Source organism: Elgaria multicarinata, chromosome 5 (genome assembly GCF_023053635.1).
Source record: "Elgaria multicarinata webbii isolate HBS135686 ecotype San Diego chromosome 5, rElgMul1.1.pri, whole genome shotgun sequence".
Classification (NCBI taxonomy): Eukaryota; Metazoa; Chordata; class Lepidosauria; order Squamata; family Anguidae; genus Elgaria; species Elgaria multicarinata.
The window spans coordinates 41381854-41400806 of NC_086175.1; the positions used below are offsets into that span (position 1 = coordinate 41381854).

Sequence of the window (18953 nt, forward strand, 5' to 3'; positions counted from 1 at the left end):
CAGTTTATAACATTAATGTTGGCCATGCCAGAGTTTGCAATAAAAGGTAGCCCAGGAACTAGAGTTCTCCTACTAGAACACCACAAGAGCTTGGTAGAAAATACTCATCTTTTAATACTGAATTGCAGAGTAAGTTTTTTAAAATAAATGCATATATTGTAGGGTGACCAACTGTCAGGATTTCCCCGGATTTGTCCTGGTTTTTGTTCTTTCCATGGTGTCAAGGGGGATTTTCTATCATTTTCAATAATGTCCTGGAATGACACACCTTCCCCTTTAAGGCTGCCATTAGCATGGCAGGAGGGAATGACATGCTTTCTTGAGGCACGTCATTCCCCCACCCCGAGCTCCAATTGAGGTCTTAAAGGGGAAAGTGGGTCATTCGTGGACATTATAGAAAAGGCCCCAATTGGAGTGGATGGTGGTGGTGCAGAATGAAATCCTTTCCCCTCCTCCACTCCAATCGGGTTCTTTACGGTGGCGGGGGAATAACGTACTTTCTGCAGGACTCAGAAAGCTGCTTCCCTACACACACACTAGGTGTCCTCTTTTTTGGTTTCCCAAATATGGTCACCCTAATATATTGGTAAGCTCTCAATTTTATGTCTGTGATCCAGTTAATTTCTCCTGTAGGTGCTTAACAATGCAATCCTATATATGTTTATTCAGAAGTAAGTTCCATTGAGTTCAATGAGCCTTACTCACAGCCTCAGGCTACCTACTTACACAATATTTTATCTTCTTCTCTTGTTTTGCTCCAGCAATCTCCACCCGGCAGACAAATTATGCTGGAGTTTAGTTTAAACTAGAGATTTACACTGATGGCCTTTTGAAATTCTTCTCCCCATTTGTAAACGGGGAAGGGACACACACAACTTCACTGAATTTCTCCAGAGGGAGGAGAAATTCTCAAAGGTTTCTCATGGGTAGAAACAAATGGCAACAGCACCAACTGTGTTTGCAGGCTGGCCCTTATTTTGCATCCACTGCTATGCAGATGTGGGGTGGGGGTAGGGGAAGTGTTGTGTCGAGGTGCAGATAGTGCTGTGCTTAAATCTGTCTTCCAAATTCTTGCAAGTTTTCTTCCCCCATGAAGGAGGCTTCCATTTTTCTGTCTCATTTTCATTATAATTTATTTTTGTGATGTTTTTGACCTTAACTAATCACTGTGAGCTGGCTGAGGGTATAGTGTGTGTGTTTTTCCTTTCTATTACATAACTTTCCATTGCCCTGCAGCCTCCCAGGCTGCCTGCACTTCCTCATCTGGAAAAGCTATAAGGGAGGTATTATTTCTTGATGTCTTCCCCTGTCCCTTAATTGAAATGCGGAAAGCACAAAGCAACCCAACCCCAACCCATGAGAATTTTTCCTAAATTTTCTTTTCCTTCGAATTTTCTTGGAAAGCAGTTCCTTTTCTATCAAACTGAATGAGAATGGGAAACAATGTGGGATGGATTTTCAGCCTAACCCTAGTAAGGCTGAGCTTTGGTCTATTTGGCAAGGGAATCTGCTGGATCATGCCCAATTAGGCTACTTAGCACCAACATCCATTCAAATTGACCCTACTGCAATATAAGGACCCATTTTTCATCTGACAGTGACTAAGCAAATACAATGTATATATCTACAAATGTATGCAAGTATAAAATACAGAATTTAAATGGTTGAATATAAGGTTACATAAGATGTCAAGGGTTTGAGAGGTATATTTTCAAGGTGGTGAGGCAAACATTCTAGTATGAAGCTAGTCATGCAGAGAATACTTATTTTTTTTGCTTAAGTTTCATAGACTCAACAAAAGAAAGTCTGTAGTATCAATAACATTTGCTAAATTATGCACAGTGAGATTTGAAGCAGAGGGTCTCACTTCCTTCCCAAAGTCTCAGCCAATTTCTTCAGTCTCTTCTTCAGCTCCAGCGGAAACTTCTCATAGCACTTCTTACAGACAGGCTTCATATCAAATTCTACAAACTTGTTTCTTTAGTAAAAGAAAAGAAAAAGGTGGGGGAGCGAAAAGACAGAACCTTAATGGAGATAATCTTTCCTCAATATGTTTATATATTTTGTGAAAACAAATTTAAATGCATATATAAATTAATCACTGCAACTCAGTGCGAGTTACATTTCTCTCTCTCTCTTTTACAAGTTTACAGACTCAAAGAGACTGGTATTTGGTACTAGTATGTAAAGGGCTCACAATTTAAATAATCACATATTAGGAGACAGTGCTATCTTAGGGTTCACATGTGCCTGAGGGCAATGCTCATCCACCATTAAGAGAGATGTGTGTGCAAAAAGAACTACAACAGCTCAGTTTGCATGGCACAGCAAATCGTGGGTTAATCATGCATGAGTGGGAGTGAGCAAGCCTCCCACACACTCCTCAATTCTACTTTTAATCAATAACCTACAATCTGCTGAGTTGTAGGTTGTGAGCATGATATGTGAACCTAAAGCCCTGAGTTGTTTACGGGCTAAACAACCCAGCAGCTAAACCAAGTACAAATCATGAATTAACCGCTGTGTTCTTTAGCCCCTATACAGCCCAGCACTGGGACCTCATATCACACTCAGCCACTTTTGACCCGGCCAATCTGAGAAGACACAGGTAAACAAAAAGCAGTGGGTATCCCATACGTGGCTCTTGTAAAAAAAAAGCTGATCAGTAAAGATACTCTTCTTGAGACAAAGGACTTGTATTTAATGAATTAAGAGGGCAATCCTATGCATGTTTAGATGGAAAAAAGTTCTACAGCTTTCAGCATTCCCCAGGACTTTTTTTAAATGTCTAAACACACATAGGATTGCACCCTAAGTTACTCAAAACGAAGTTGCATATTTTACAGGGTACTCACTGGAGTACGATACAAGCCTAGACTTCCCACTGAAAGCTCTGGCATTCTTCACTTGAATATTGGAAAACCTGGTTTTGTTTCGCAATGATCCCATATACATACAACATCAACTAAAAGAAAAGCCATTCCCTCAAACTGACCAAAAGGAAGGAAGAAGAAGAGTTGGTGGGAGGTAGGAATGAGATGTTTACAGACAGACTGGCTTTTTCTTTTTGAGTTTGTCCTTATCCTTTGCTTCACGCTCCCGTTTGGCAAGTCTCCGCTTAAATTCTTCTGGCATTTTCTCATAACAGTGTCTGCAGACAGGTTTGAGATCGATTTCAACAAACTTGTCCCTTTCAGGTTGAGCAAAGGAGGAATAGAGGAGAGAACAGGAAAGAGTCAAGGTACAGGTCAAGTGGAAAAGAATCCAGTGGAAAACAGAAATGAAGTGAAAGTAGTAAATATAGTAACAGGAAAGGATATGCCTGCTGTTTGCCACGGGCTGCATCATTAGGGTAATAATGGCTTTGTCGTTGCAGGATTGAGAAGCAACTAGGTGCTACTCCATGGATGCGCGTGCCTGAGGTTTCGAAGGGCAGTTTCATACGTTATAAAGGTAGAAAGCACACCCCACGTCAACTGCAGATACCCAGGGAGGAAAAGGAAATGCGCAAACTGTGGCACTGCAACTGGTGCTGGCTATGGGACAGTAGGGACAGACAGTAAAAGCAAGGAAAAAGTTGCACTTCTTGTACAGATACACAAGGAGTGCCCACTAAGTAGACTGTATACAGTGGACTGAGGCCTAATCTACACCTGGAGGCCTTCCGGGAGTGAGGAGGGATGATCATCCTGTTGACCTACAAAGCTTTTCACGGTCTAGCTCCTTCCTATCTCTCCTCTCTCATCTCACACTATTGCCCCGCTCGTGCTCTTCGCTCCTCTGATGCCATGTTTCTCGCCTGCCCAAGGGTCTCTCCTTCCCTTGCTCGGCTTCGTCCATTTTCTTCTGCTGCCCCTTACGCCTGGAACACTCTTCCGGAACATCTGAGATCCACAAGTTCAATCGCAGCTTTTAAAGCTCAGCTAAAAACCTTTCTTTTTTCTAAAGCTTTTAAAACTTGATTTTGTTCTGACTTTATACTGTTAGTTTTACCCTACCCAGTGCCTGTTTGGTGCATTCTCTTCCCCTCCTTATTGTTTTATTATGATTTTATTAGAATGTAAGCCTATGCGGCAGGGTCTTGCCATTTACTGTTTTACTCTGTACAGCACCATGTACATTGATGGTGCTAAATAAATAAATAAATAATAATAATAATAATAATAATAATAATAATCATGGGGTTTGCGCTTCTGGGATCATCCCTTAGGGGCCACACGCCAGCAAGTTTTCCCAGAAGGAGGGCCGTTTTGGGGCGCCAATTTTTTTTACAAGCAGAGACATTTGTGCAACAGTGCGGGTGCGACCCTGTGTGAAGATACAATTACAAAAAAAGCCAACAAACTCGGCACTGGAAGGCACTGATCACCATCACAAACATGGTAAAAATGCTCTCCCCTGATGCTCACTGGCTCTCTCTACACAGCTCCTTGCTCATTTCCTGAGCCCCGCTACTTGAGGGGAAAAAGGAGGACCCTGGGAGGGAAAGCCACACCACCCGCAGACCTCAGGACTGTTCTGAGACCAGGAAAAAAAACGGGACGAAAGCAGTCTCAGATATCCTGGGAGAACTGAGTGGTCGTCACTGGTTCACCCCGGGATCAGTTGTGCATCATTTGGACCCACAGGGATGACCTCAAGTCCAGCCCAGGATAAATGGCAGGTGTAGGTTAGGCCCTAGTCCTGCATTGTAATTGCTCCACCTAAGGCTGAGCTTCTTTTAAAGCCCAATGCAGAGACTAACGGAGAATGATTAGTAATCGGTTCTGCACTTAGAGTGGCAACACCATCCTGCCTACTGTATCCTGCACAAAAAAACAGCAGGCAATGGGTCACTTGCTCTCTAGTGCAGTAAATGTTCCACAGAGTAAGTACTCAAGGCTGTTACCTGGCCACTACGTTGAACAATCTAACAAGGCCCTCATTCTCCTTGCCTTCCCCTCCTCAGTAAGAGCAAGCTTTTACACAGCCATAGGAAATATATCAACATAAACTTACTTGAGTGTTAACTTAGTGTTGCAAGTAGAACATGCAAAGCAGTTCACACACCATGCCTTATTCAAGGCGGACACAACTAAGAAAAAGTAGAGAAATGACCGGATTAGTCAAAGGCAGACATCCATTGCCAAAAGTAAACCTGATAATATTTATCATAACAATTTCATGGCATATATTTTATTCATTTATTAAAAAATCAGAACAATGTAAAACAATAAATATGCACAGCTAAAAATGTATTAGATCTTTAACAAACTAAAACCAGTAGAAAAGTCTAAAGTAGTAAGACCAATTAAACTATGTGCAACCTTGGAGAATTTTAGCTTTCAATGGCTTTAATAGAAAGCCATGTTTTAACTTGGCGTTGAAATGAAGCCAGCATTGGTGCCAGTCAGATCTCTAAGAGGAGAGTACTCCACCATCAGGAGGCCACCACAGAGAAAGCTACAGTATTATTTAACAAGACGGATACAACATCTTCCAAATCACTGTATGTTGTTTATTTATTTGAAATTTTATAGGCTACCTTTTAGGGTAAAGACCCTTCCAAATATGCTGTCTGTCTGAAATTATATATTTGCATGGGCTTAGCTAATGGCAATAACCATGTCCCTACTCCTCTGGTGTAATGCCATAGTTGGGAATGCTATACATGTGTAAAGTGTGCTATGGTTAACTCTTACATCAGGAGTGGACAACGTGTAGCCCTCCAGATGTTGTTGGACTGCAACTGCCATCATGCCTCACCATTGTCTAAGCTAGCTAGGGCTGATGAGAGTTGCAACCCAACAACATCTGGAGAGCTATAAGGTGCCCACCCCTGACTTAAATGCTCGCTTAGCAGGCCCAATTTCAAAACCTGGCATCCTTGGGCAGGGCTGCCAAGGTTGGGGCTGATGCCTGTTCTGTGACCTCCTACCCACCTCATCACTGGGATTCAGATGTCCTGAGCAGCAGCCGTGGGTGTTTAGGAAGCTGCCATAATATGCCCTCATTGCCCCAGAATAATATTAGGGTACTTTGGGTGGTTACAGTAGTGCCCAGCAAGTTGTGGCGCTGCTATTGCAACCCACTGCCACTAGGTCTGCCTGGGAGGCACTAATGTTGATGGGGAACCACTAGGGGTACTTTGCTAGAAGGGTTCTAACAGCAACTGTAATCGCTGTCCCTGTACAACTTTTGGTACAAGTCCATGGCTTTCAAACTCTTTACTTTTAGGTAATTCTTTCCATTTGGCTGCCAAATAATCTCTGTACGCTACAGAGAATCCTGCGACATGATCTAGGGTGCATTCTTGGCTAACACCAGGTACTTGCTGGCCCTTATTTCCTGCCCCGTCTGAACTAGTGCTGGGCCAAAGTATTTAGCCCAGCAATTTTTGTCACTTTCGGGGGGAGGGGACACACAATAATAATCCCTGAAGGTATTTTGTTATCTTTGGGGAATTCTATTTTGGGGGATGAGGTAGGTAGCTTATCATGTTAGGCAAAGTGGCATAATATTCCAGTATCTTATTTTTACTAAAAACAAAAACCCCAACTTTATGACCATTTCAAGCTGTGGCAGAAATGTAAACTGCTGAGCAGCATTTTTCGTTGGTACCAGAATGACCCAATGGGAAATCCCCTCATAAATCCTTTTATTTTATTTTGAAATGAACTTCCCCAGTTGTGTTCAATGATCTTCTGCTTTCTTAGAAAACGTCTACTACATTGCTTTATGGAAATGATGAAACGTGAGGCTCACCATCTCCTTCAATCACACGATTACAGTGGAAGCAAACGTCACCAAACAGCTGTGGAAATGGAGAATATTTTTAAGTCAGGCATGCATTCACAGAACTTTAGAAATTAAAAATAGCAAATGATCATATGACTTTTTAAAAGAAGTAGCTACACACATTGTTTTTTCACCACGTATCTGCCTACAACATTCTTATCATTATAGTGCTCAAATAGTGTTGTGATGATGTGAGACAATTAATTGATAATACATGTCAATCCAATTAGGCTAATCAGCTTTTGGCTGCATCTGTTTTTAGTCAATTTCATCAAGCTCTCCAACACTACTAAGTCACTATTGCACAGTATCTTTTGAAAATCTTTGAGGAAATGCAGGAGAAAAAGGTTTTATTAAAAAGAAAAGGAAGCACACAGGAAAAAGTTAAGGCTGTAATACAGCATGCGGCACTCTAGATGTTCTAGCTTACATCTCCCACCAACCCTAGCTATGATAGCCAATAGTGAAAGATCATGGGAGTAGTAGGCCAAAACATCTGGGGGGGGGCACAAGTCGCCCACCTCTGGTCTAATATAAGGAGTTAGTTCAGTATTAGACAGCATGTCTGAAATCATAATGTAAAGTTAAGCTCAGATATTACAGAATCATCAACTTTAGCACACCTGTGTGAAAATATAACAGAACAATTACAGAATTAAGAAGAACCCTTAATGGAAAACTAGAAGAAGATGTTCAAGCATGATATTTGGATTACTGTCTTTATGCTTTCTTCAGATTTACAAGTATATTCTCATACCTGTATGCTCTCCTTAGTAAACTAGTGCAAACATTTTGGTTTGTTTTATATTTTCCTAATGCTGCTATTAACCCAACCACAAAGTCTTAACTTCTACATTTAGGCTTTAGGCCAGGGGCGTTGAACGTCTTTAAGCCCGAGGGTTGAATTCCAATTTGGAGAAGCTCTGTGGATCTCCATTCCAGTGGTGGGTGGAGGCTGAAGAGAAAAGGGGCAGGGCTGAAAGCCAAATGACTGGGGCCAAAATGCCAGCATATTTTAGCTTACATTTCTTCTCTCCTAAGCCTTAGGAGAGGCCTTTCAACATGTTGGAAAGGGGAAAAGAACTGCAGAAAAGCCGGGAAGCCGCCAAGCGATTGGTGGTCAGGGGAAAGGGGCATGGCCACCTGGGCCCAGATTTGGCCCTTGGGCCTGAGGTTCTGCACCCCTGCTTTAGAATTAACATTCTAAAAGCACTTAGCTGAATGACTGAAACACAAAATGCAAGGTGCAACCATACCTGATTGTAATGGGTTTCACAATACGCCAGTCCTTTCCTCTCATAGTGGCGGTGGCCTAGGAATGGTTTCTCACACTTTGCGCAAACAAAATGCTACAAAGAAAAAGTACAGGTCATTGTTTTCCTTACATCGCTATTTTATCTGGAGCATCACTTCCAGTGTGACCTTCAGCACATCTTTTAAGCTGTGCTTCTTAACATGCTGTACTAGAGCTACAGAGATCTCAAATAGGTGTAAAACTACCTGGCTACTACCATTCAAAAATACTGAAATGATGTATTTGAAGATTAAGATTTCCAAAGCAGCCTTATAGATTTCATACAGCAAACGTATACTTGAATTATAGTGGCAGAGGGGCTATAGGATATGGGTCCATCGCTGCCAGGGAGGGGTGGCACTGTGACATTGTTTTGTGATCCAGGGAGGTCTCTGGGGTATGCCTCCATTGACCCGAGTTCATTTCCCTCTATGTGTGGGTGCCCTGTGGGTGTCTTTCCTGACTAAGTCCCTGACTGGTGGGCTTTCGAAGTGTTTTTCTGCACACTGGGGATGTGGCTGATTTTTTGTGCCATTTTGGCATTTTCTGGTTTTCCTCCTCCCCTTCTGGGCTGAGCACATATAGGATATAGCAGCAACTCTACCAGTTTAACAGTAGTAAATCTCCCCATCTAGCCTGATTGGAAGCATATGAGATTACTCTATGTTAGAACTTTACTAATTTTCTGGATATTTTTTTAAAGAATGTAATTTAAAATAAAGTTGTTTGTGTGAAATTTGATCACTTCCAAATGATTTTTTTAAAGAAGGCAAAATGAAAAATATAGTATGCTATGAAGTAAAAATACAATGTATACCTACAATTCTGTGAGTAGTTTATTCTACTCACTGTATTCTTAAACTACTGCATATTCTGTTCTAACATCTAGAATCACCTTTTATGAATAACTGCATGATCTATAAACTCAGAAGCCCTTTGCTGTGCTGGCATGAATCAATCTGGTGTAGTAAATAGATTGTTGGAGTTCGATGTTTGCAACCACTTGCATAAAACCTTATTTAGGAATAAAGTGGATTGGAAGCTTTTGTCTATTCAGTTCCTTTCAGTTTAATTTACCACACAAATTATTTGTGAGAAGAAATTAAATAGGAATTTTAAATTGCTGCAAAGGGCTATAGCTATTACTAAAATAATAAACTATTAAAAGTGTATGTACTTTATATCTATTATTCTAACCATTGAATGGGCAATTTAGTTCCACTGAAATCAGCAGGAAGTTGCTTTTAATAAATAACATGGGTGTTAGTTTTTTTACTAATAAAATATTTCTGATTCTCTGTAACAATAAAAGACACTTTCAGAAGTCGATATTTTAAAAATGGATGAAATTATGCATTTGTCTACTGCAAAGTATCACAACCTATGAAGTGACCCAGAACTTACTAACCTTTTTGAAGACTACATTGGGCTGTTTACACAATATGTTAATCCACACTCAGTAGTTGAATGTGGGTTGTTGTTAAACCATGGGTTGTTTGTTAGCATGTCATCTGAACCCAGGACATTTTCTGCAGGGTGGCTTATTAACCACCCTGAACAACCCAATAACAAAAACAAGCCACACTGCATGGATAATAAGCCATCCTGTGGAAAATGTCCTGGGTTCAAACGACATGCTAATCCACAGGTTCAACAAGCAACACACAGTTCAGCAACAACACACTAACCCAACGCTGAGTGGGGGTTAGTTAGCCTGCTGTGCAAACCCAGTCATTCTGTAGCCTAATGTTTTTCAGGTTGAATATATCCCTACTTACGCTAGCAGTCTACGCAAACATACAGGCTTACCTCTACGTGCCACTGTTTGCCCATGGCATTCACCACACGTCCTTCAATTGGCCTCCTGCATGCTCCACAGATGGGGACTCCCATTTTGTCATGGCAAGGCAAGCAGTACAGCTCCCCTTTCAGTTCTCGAGCTTCAGCAGTAAGTTCCTTCCTGTTCATAAGTTAATGAAAGAAGTGTGAAGATGCAGCAACTAAAATACAGGCATACATTTCCACTGGTGGATGTTCCAGGAGAAAACACTTGAATTATTATATATTTAGCTATAAACTGGAATTAATACTGCAGCAAACTATTTGGGAACAGTTAAGCCAGTAGCTGAAAACTGAGCATAACCTGCCCCAGTTCCAGATCAGGACCACAGTGGGGAGCAAAGGGTTAATCCCCCCCCCATCTCACACACTAGGTTCCTGATCTGGATCCGGTCCCCTGCATTTACCATTGAATAAAATAATGTGCAGTTTGAACCTCAGTATGCATGCGCAGAATGAGGCTACATGGCAATCCTATGCACATTTTACTAGGATCTCTGTGTCCCTACTGAACACAGTGGAGATTACTTCTGAGTAAACCTACACATGATTGGGGTGCAAGAGGTTTAATAATTACCTTGTTCAAAATAAAATGGAAGTACTTCTTCACACAGCGCATAGTTAAACTAAGGAATTTGCTACCAAAAAGATGTTGTGATGGCCTCCAATTTGGATGACTTTAAAAGGGGGGGGTAGACAAATCCCTGGATTAATGCCTACTAATCCTGATGACTATATGCTATCTCCAGTATCAGAGGCAGTAAGCCTATGTACACCAGTCGCTGGGGAACATGGGTGGGAGGGTGCTGTTGCACTCATGTCCTGCTTGTGGTTTCCTGTCAACAGCTGGTTGGCCACTGTGTGAAGAGAATGCTGGACTAGATGGAGCCTTAGTCTGATCCAGCATGGCTCTTACGTTCTTAAATGTTTCATAGATTTATTTATTTACTTATTGCATTTTTATACCACCCAATAGCCGAAGCTCTCTGGGCGGTTCACAAAAGTTAAAACCATAATAAAACAACCAACATGTTAAAAGCACAATTACAAAATACAGTATAAAAAGCACAACCAGGATAAAACCACGCAACAAAATTGATATAAGATTAAAATACAGAGTTAGAACAGTAAAATTTAAATTTAAGTTAAAATTAAGTGTTAAAATACTGAGAGAATAAAAAGGTCTTCAGCTGGCGACGAAAGCAGTACAGTGTAGGCACCAGGCGGACCTCTCTGGGGAGCTCATTCCACAACCGGGGTGCCACAGCGGAGAAAGCCCTCCTTCTAGTAGCCACCTGCCTCACTTCCTTTGGCAGGAGCTCACAGAGAAGGGCCCCTGTAGATGATCTTAAGGTCCAGGCAGGTACATATGGGAGGAGGCGTTCCTTCTAATAACCTGGCCCCAAACCGTTTAGGGCTTTAAATGTGAATACCAGCACTTAATTAATAATTATTAATATTATGCATTTAGAGTTTTATTATCAACCATTTTGATTAAAAAAAAATCAAATGTTAAAGGCTTTGGGGCTTTTAAAAAACAAATTCCTGTTACCCGCAGTTGGCACAATTGAAGTGATCAGGATGGTAAGGGTCATTCTTGAAGATGAGAGGTTGTTCGTCAATGATGGCGTGGCACTTTTGGCAAATGTATTTGCCAAGGCCTCTAGCTTTCTCCCGGTTATGACAAGGACGGCAAAGGTGCCTAAGAGAAATCAGAGGGAAAAGGAATAGTAAGAAAATACAGCCTTGGATTTTAGAAAACAACAACCAAAAAACAAAAACTGAATGAGGGCTTTTGCTTCTGTTTTGTATGTGGAAAACCCAATTAATAATCTATATGGAAAAAACAAAACCCAGTTGTGTTGTAGCCCCTGCTCTGGTGCAATTTTACTTACTCAAATAAATTCAGTGTTACTCAATAAAAGGCTAACCCCCTGAATTATCTAGTCTTACACCCTAGAGTAAACTAAAATCTTCTAATATCCTCAACGGACTGAAATTATATCATAGTTTTTGCATATCCAATGTGTATCTCCTTAGGGCTGGTGCTTCTTGGGTCTGTCATAAAATACTTCCCCTTGTGCTTTTCCAAGTATTATTATAGTGTTCAGTGCTTGTTTCAGGTTTTTGTGGGCCCTTGGACAAGTCATCCTCAATGGCCCAACTTCCACAGGGATTCTACCTTCTCACCGCCATTGTCATCAGCTGCTCTTGCTCCTCATCCTCTTTCCTCATCATTGCTCCACTTTGCTTGCTTGACAGGCAGAGAGCCAGTGAGCAAGTAGGCCGTGGCATCTACTGCGCCCTTCTCCTCACCAGCACCATTGTCTGGGCCAGAGTGAGAGGCAGGTGAACAACCAGGTTGCAATGGTTAAACGGAGGAGCAATTCCAGGGGGCTCTTTCAGTGGTGGAATGTGGACCCTCGTCAGGTGCCTGTCTATGCCTACCCGTGATGCCAGCCCTGATAGTGTACAACCTTAAGTGAAGACGAAACACTGTTTACGCATTCTCAGTGCAAATGAGACCATTTGCATGACAGAGGTTACTTTTGACTGTGGTCTCAGCAAGCAAATAAGGTAAGGATCAGATCCACCTGGGCCAATAGTACACTCTTATTGGGTTTGCATCCACAGGTGCTCTTCCATACACGGAACGCATCTCCTTCTTATACAAGGACTGTTTCACATCTCGCATTAAAATATTGTGCAAGAAAAGTAAAACTACCTCCAAAGATGACATTTTGCTTGCACAACCTCTTGCACAAGCGGAAGCATGAGAATTGCTATAGAACTATCTATTATAGCACTGGGGAACTCCTTTGCAAGCATTTGTGTGGAAGAACAGTTGTGGCTATTTTCTGCCCACCCACAGTTCTTTGGTTCCGACCCTATGCCACTAGTATGCCAGGTATAGAAGGTCAACCACCTCTTTTTTGGAGCTACCACAATAAAAATATGAAGACATAATAATGAATTAGAACAATGTTTATATCAATTCTACTTTATGCCATGAGTAGTTCTAATGTGATATATAAATAGTGAAATTAATGGAACTATTCAGGAAAAGATTCACTTAATTGAAGAACTACATGAAAATGTGGATTATTATGCAGATTTGAAGGAGTCAGTGAGAACCAGAAAATGTTAATGCAATGCTTTTCTGGATGGAAATATGCCAAGCAACGTTTCCGCCTCCAAATAAAAGATCCAGAGAAATGTTTAAGGCATAGCCATATTTTCACATGCCCTTTTTGTGACTAATCCTTAATCATGGTTTAGGTGATCATTTCATCATGGTTAAGGAAAACATGATTAAGTGTTATGGGGAAAACATGATTAAGTGTTATGGGTTATATCTAGTGTTAGCTTAATATAAATCCCATTTATTTCAATGGGTCTATTCTAAGATGGACTAACATTGGACACAACCCATTGTTTACAAAGGAACATAGTGTAAATGGCGTCTGCTAACATTATTCCACCTATCATAGGAAATCTAAGGCTGCCTGTTAGAATGTGAAGAAGACTTGTGTTTTTCCAAGTAGAATTTACCACATATCCACAGACATGTGTCTCCCCTATAAATGCTATGGAAGTATTTAATGAATAAGCTACAAATACTTCCTCCACCCCATATTTTATGAAGGGATCCTCATTGTAGAAGAGTTGGAATGTTGGGCTGGGGAGTGATAGGAGCAAAATGAGTTGTTGTGTGAATGTGTTTTACATGTTGTTTCCAACCCCAGTTCAGCAGTAGGGATGGAAAGAGCTTTCAAGAGAAGGCTTCATGGGAGAAAAAAGGAAGATGACCATTTGAAATCCACACAAAATCCACAGCAACTTTTGATTAAAGAGCAGAAATATGGTTCTCTACATATTTTTGGTAGGACAAGGTTCTAAGGTATTTCACCTAACAATCAATTCATTATGCTCAAAGTCACAGAGAAAAAGTTGATCATCTACCTGCCAGCATTCTTCACAAATCCAATGTCTGCCAGTACCTGTTGGCAGATATCACAGCAGAAGCATTCTGGATGCCAGCTATTGTTCATAGCTTTAATAACACGGCCAATAATGAACTCCCCTGAAAGTCAACAACATATCAAGATATTAGAAAGGTGAATTTTAAATGCGACGGTGTGGGACTTAATAAGTTATCTGTGTCTTTCCTAAACAAACAACACATCAACAATAGTTTTATGCTGCGGTCTCCTGCCATTCTTCACCCTTGATGATCACATTCAGACACTCTGTTTAAAGTGCAAATTGGGCATCTGACCCATTGTAAACAGACATCTGATTTTGAACCAGTGGAGTTCCTGAAAGAATAAAAGTGATAAAGCAGGGGTGTAGGACCTCAGGCCCGGGGGCCAAATCTGGCCCTCTGGGGATCCCAGTCTGGCCCTCTGCCTTTCTATAAGTTTCATTACACAAGCACTAAATTACGTTGTGGTATAGTGGAATTTAGCAATTACACCAGAATCTGATTCCACCATTTCTAAATAATACCACACTCTCCTTGATCTAAAAACAATAACTGGGAAATGGTTGCAAAACATGGGAGAGGCTTTGGAGGATGACATCATGTAAAGGACCCACAAACTACTATGAGTGAGCAATCACACACACACACACACACACACACACACACACACACACACACACAATAAAAGCTTCATGTGCAAAGGCTCCTAAAACCTCCTTTACCATCCCAACATCCTCTGTTGTCTGCGGGCAACATATACTGAGATCCCATTTCTCCCTAGGAGTAAACTGCTCTGGGGATTAAGTTCAGTCAGCTATAACATTCCTTTGCTTTCAAGGAGGATCTCCCAATATTGACTGTGGAAGATGGATATTTGTGAGGACATGGAGCACTTTATCCTTCTATAGTTGACAAGAAAGAAAATCCACTTGGGCAAGCAGCTTCTTCACTGGATCATGGCAAACAAGGCAGAAACTTCTGCTTCCTGTTTTTCTTTTCAAAACTGGGGTAATGTCACTGACAACACATACACACACCACACACACACACACACACTGAAAATTCCAGTTTAATCCTGTCTACAGCATTATTGATCAGACTCTTGATTTCTTCTCGTTGATGTGTTTCACTTGTTAATGAAATGCAGGAATTTCTCCTATTAAGTTCCAGAAATGGCAAGCCTGTACTTGATAACTAGAATTATTATCTCGTTCTAATTAAGTTATTTGACCTGATGCTCTTGCCAAAGGGTGCAAGAAGGGAAACAGAAATTCTGATCTAGTTTCTATTGAAGACCAAAATTCCTGTTTAGCAACCTTGCTTTAGTTTTAAGTGATACAAACTTAGGTGGCTTAAACAGGAATATGTACATACCACAATCTACAGTCCCAGTTTAACATAGTATAAAGATGTGCCTTAATTGTCTGTAGTACCTTACAGAAAATTTTCTGGCACAATACCCTGCAAAATACCACAGAGTTCCAAACACCGACTTTTGACTGATTAGCATCTTTTTTATTGATAGGATGTGAGTCTGAAAAGTGTTTAATATGACATGACAAAATTACTAAGATTCAATGAATTTGATGCAATGTATAGTCATCACTGCAGTACAGAGGTAAGTAATCTGGTGCTGTCCAGTTTTTTTCTTTTGGGGTGGGACTATAACACCCATCATCCCTGATCATTGGTCATATTGGCTGTGACTGATGGGAGCAGACAACTGAAAAAACCTTGTTGAATAAGCCCTGAGGAAGGATGGTTTTTGTCCAAAACACGTAGGCATCCTTCATTAAACCCTTTTCTGTATAAACATTTTGCAAGATTATCCTTGGTTCTGCCCTTACCTTCTGCTTATAATGGCCTACTCATCAATGATGTCTATAAACGACTTTTTCTAAAACTTACCACATTGATGACAGCAAGGAGCAAAAAGCATCTGAAAGTCATGTTCACAATACTTCCTTCCTTCAAACTGAAAGACAAACAGTCATATCAGGCTATTAGAGAAATACAGAAAAGTATACCATAGTGCTTCATGTTCCACCTATATAATAGATGCGGACTTCAATTTCAGGGGTCTCTAAATTGTAAAAGAGGATACAGTCTGATTTTATGGTGGAAAGGAACTCGATTTGCATAACATATTAATATGCAGTAGAGAATGGCCTGCTGCAGAATGCTTTATTTATTTATTTAAAATATTTCTGGGCCACCTTTCAGGGCAGAAACCCTCCCAAGGAGGACTAGGGCCATGTTATGTGAGGCAGATGGATTCTAACAAGATGATTAGAAGTTGGGCACAAATCAGTGTTTGCTTTGTTGGGTCAAAATTATGAACACCTGTTCTGAACAGGAAACCTTTTCTGCTAACTCATCTGATCCTTTCTGTCCTCTCCATTTCCTGAAAGTATGTGCCAGGAAACGGGTGAGTAAAGATGGGACTGTGCATGCCAGAACTCTTTTATAAATGGGCATACAAATCCCTTTCCCCCGAGATTGCAATCCCCACTTCAGAGTACTGACAATAGGATTACATTCAAGTATATGTGAAATAAATTAAATCCTACTGAGCCATCCTCTGCCCAATCCTATGCATATTTACTCAAAATTAAGTCCTACTATGTTCAATGACACTTGCTTCTAAATAAGTGTGTACATAGAACTGCAGCTTAACCAGGTAACTGTGATGGATGGGTTTAAGCCTGACATTTCCAAATGGTGGATTAACGGTGAGCTAGTGGAGTGCAACGAGTAAATTTCTCAGCTTGTGGCGTTGGAGTGAGTACATCACATGCGGAGCAACCCTCTACATGTTTACTCAGACATAAGTCCAACTGTGTTCTACTCTTAGTAAAAAACACCCCAAACATTTAGGAACCAGCGCTCTACATCAGAGGTTCTCAAACTGGTGGTTTGCACGCTCAATTCAAATGGTCCACAGAAAGCTGGTGGAACAGTTAAGAATATCTGTACTTAGTCCTGTATTTGAATGATTATTTTCTGATGGTGATTGAGGCAATTTTGACCAGGGCTGGATTATAGGACAGGCTGACAAGGTCCTACTGTAAATTCTGTGATTTCCATAATACGGCAGAGGTGCAGTCTACTGATTTTCCCCTACATGTTTAGCAGTTAAAAGGGCCATTCTTGGCAGCTTGGCCTACAGCTTTTAATTGTCATAATATGGCACTGGTCTTTGACAATGTTATTAAAATATGAGTTATATGCTTTGATTTGTAGAACAAGCAAAAAAACAAACAAACAACAAAAACATCTTTATTCAGTTGTCTGCCAAAAACCCTTGCAAATTTAAAAGTGCCCTGTGGAAAAAAAAATAAGAACAGCTGCTCTAGAGTCTAAATTAATGTTGCGGTAAAAAACAGGTTTAAAAAGCTATACTGCATGTACTTGAAGTTTTTCTAAAATAGATTATGACTTAAAACAGGTTTCCCCAACTAGCGCACCATATGTTTTGGACTACAAATCCCATCATCCCCAGCCAGCATGGTCAATGGGCAGAGATGATAGGATTGTAGTCCAAACTATCAGGAGGGCACCAAGTTGGGGAAAGCGGATTTAAACTGTCTTGATTTGTAAGGCTAAGATGGGACAGTGTTTTCAATTGGATTGAAAAAGTAGCCTAATCAATTTTAAAATGGGAAAGGCAGATGTAGATCACTTGCAAATTTGTTATCACAATAAAGGCTCATTAGGGCACAAAATGGCAGCTACATTATGCATCTTTTAATGAAGACTGCATTCCAGTTGGATACTTGACATTACAAGCTTAAAATGTTACATTCTATAAAACCAGTATATGGTTTTATATGGTTTTATACTGTTGTTTTATACTTTGAATGGTTTTAATTTTTGTGAACCGCCCAGAGAGCTCCGGCTATTGGGCAGTATAGAAATGTAATAAATAAATAAATAAATAAATAAATAAAATAAATAGATGAACCAGTGATATGTTTTAAAAGCCATTGTGGTTTAGCATGGCTTTCCAATGTAATTCAAATAAATCAGGATTATTTCATGATCTGTCACACTCTGTACTACATGTCATCCTGTAGAATGTTGCAGATATTGACGTCTAGAACAGTTATTAATTTCAAATGTTGAAGTATGGGAAACACTGCAGCCAAATCAGGGCTAAACCCGTGGGAATTTCAGAATGAATTTGATTCTGAACGTCACTTCCAAACACAAAATGCATACTTCTTTGAAATCTAGTATTTGAATGTTTCCTGATTTTCTCTGCTGAGTAGAAATGGTGGAACTAGGGCACTTACCCATATTTGTATATAAGGACTAAGCATTTACTTCACTAAAATGACTTCCAAGATGGCTGCCCCTGATCACACACACTTCATAAGGACCGATTTGGGCCTTGTCCCAGGGAAAGAGAGCGGTTAAGTGTGAGATGGCTTAACAGTCCTAGATGGTCACATGAGTGTCAACTGGAATAGCTAAACCTCTTTATGAGTATGTAGGGTCAGTGGGGTGTACTTACACCATGGGATTAGTATGGGCTCACAGGATTTCTTCAACTCGGGCCCCCAAATATGATACTAGGATATTTGTAGGCCTTAAGTAACTGAAGTTCCACCCACCCCTTATGACAAACAGATGCTAGTTATTCTTATTATCTTTTATAATTACATTTTAGCTTTTCTGGCTCATTGTGCCTGATTTTCTGTCCAAGTCTACTTTCATCTTCTTCTTGATCTATCAGTAAACACTTCAAAGGCCTGCAATAAATGCATACTTTGAAGTAAAGCTGGTTTGACACTGACATAAGTGTAAGTTCCCAGTTAAAGGCTTCGAAGAAGGAATCTTGCCTCAAGTTGTAAGACAGTTGCAAATCTCTACGACTTTTACTAACATTCTGGAAACCCCCTCCTCTACAGTAGCCTGTGCTAAATGAACCCCCAAGTGAAAGGTATCTTGGTGGCTATTCCAATATATAAAATGAAGGCACTGAAAATATACATAGGAACAGTCTCAAGTTACATTTGAGAGTCCTGCAGTGCAATCCTAGTAAGATTTACTCAG

General features: G+C 40.5%; 1 protein-coding gene across 6 annotated transcripts in view; it reads right to left on the reverse strand.

Annotated features, from left to right (window-relative positions):
• Positions 1-739: 739 nt before the first annotated feature.
• Positions 740-18953, reverse strand: part of LIMS1 (LIM zinc finger domain containing 1) — an 80477-nt gene continuing 62263 nt past the window's right edge. For 4 of the 6 annotated variants that reach the window (XM_063126205.1, XM_063126207.1, XM_063126203.1 and 1 more), the window contains exons 3-10: positions 15804-15870; positions 13874-13994; positions 11463-11612; positions 9881-10031; positions 8034-8126; positions 6745-6793; positions 4999-5074; positions 2996-3190 (exon numbers count right to left, since the gene is read on the reverse strand). In XM_063126205.1, coding sequence (XP_062982275.1) covers positions 3043-3190; positions 4999-5074; positions 6745-6793; positions 8034-8126; positions 9881-10031; positions 11463-11612; positions 13874-13994; positions 15804-15870 — 855 coding nt within the window. In that variant the 3' untranslated portion in view covers positions 2996-3042. Of the gene's footprint in view, positions 1979-2995; positions 3191-4998; positions 5075-6744; positions 6794-8033; positions 8127-9880; positions 10032-11462; positions 11613-13873; positions 13995-15803; positions 15871-18953 lie in introns of those variants that run through there. The other 2 variants (XM_063126204.1, XM_063126202.1) reach the window with 1 other exon arrangement.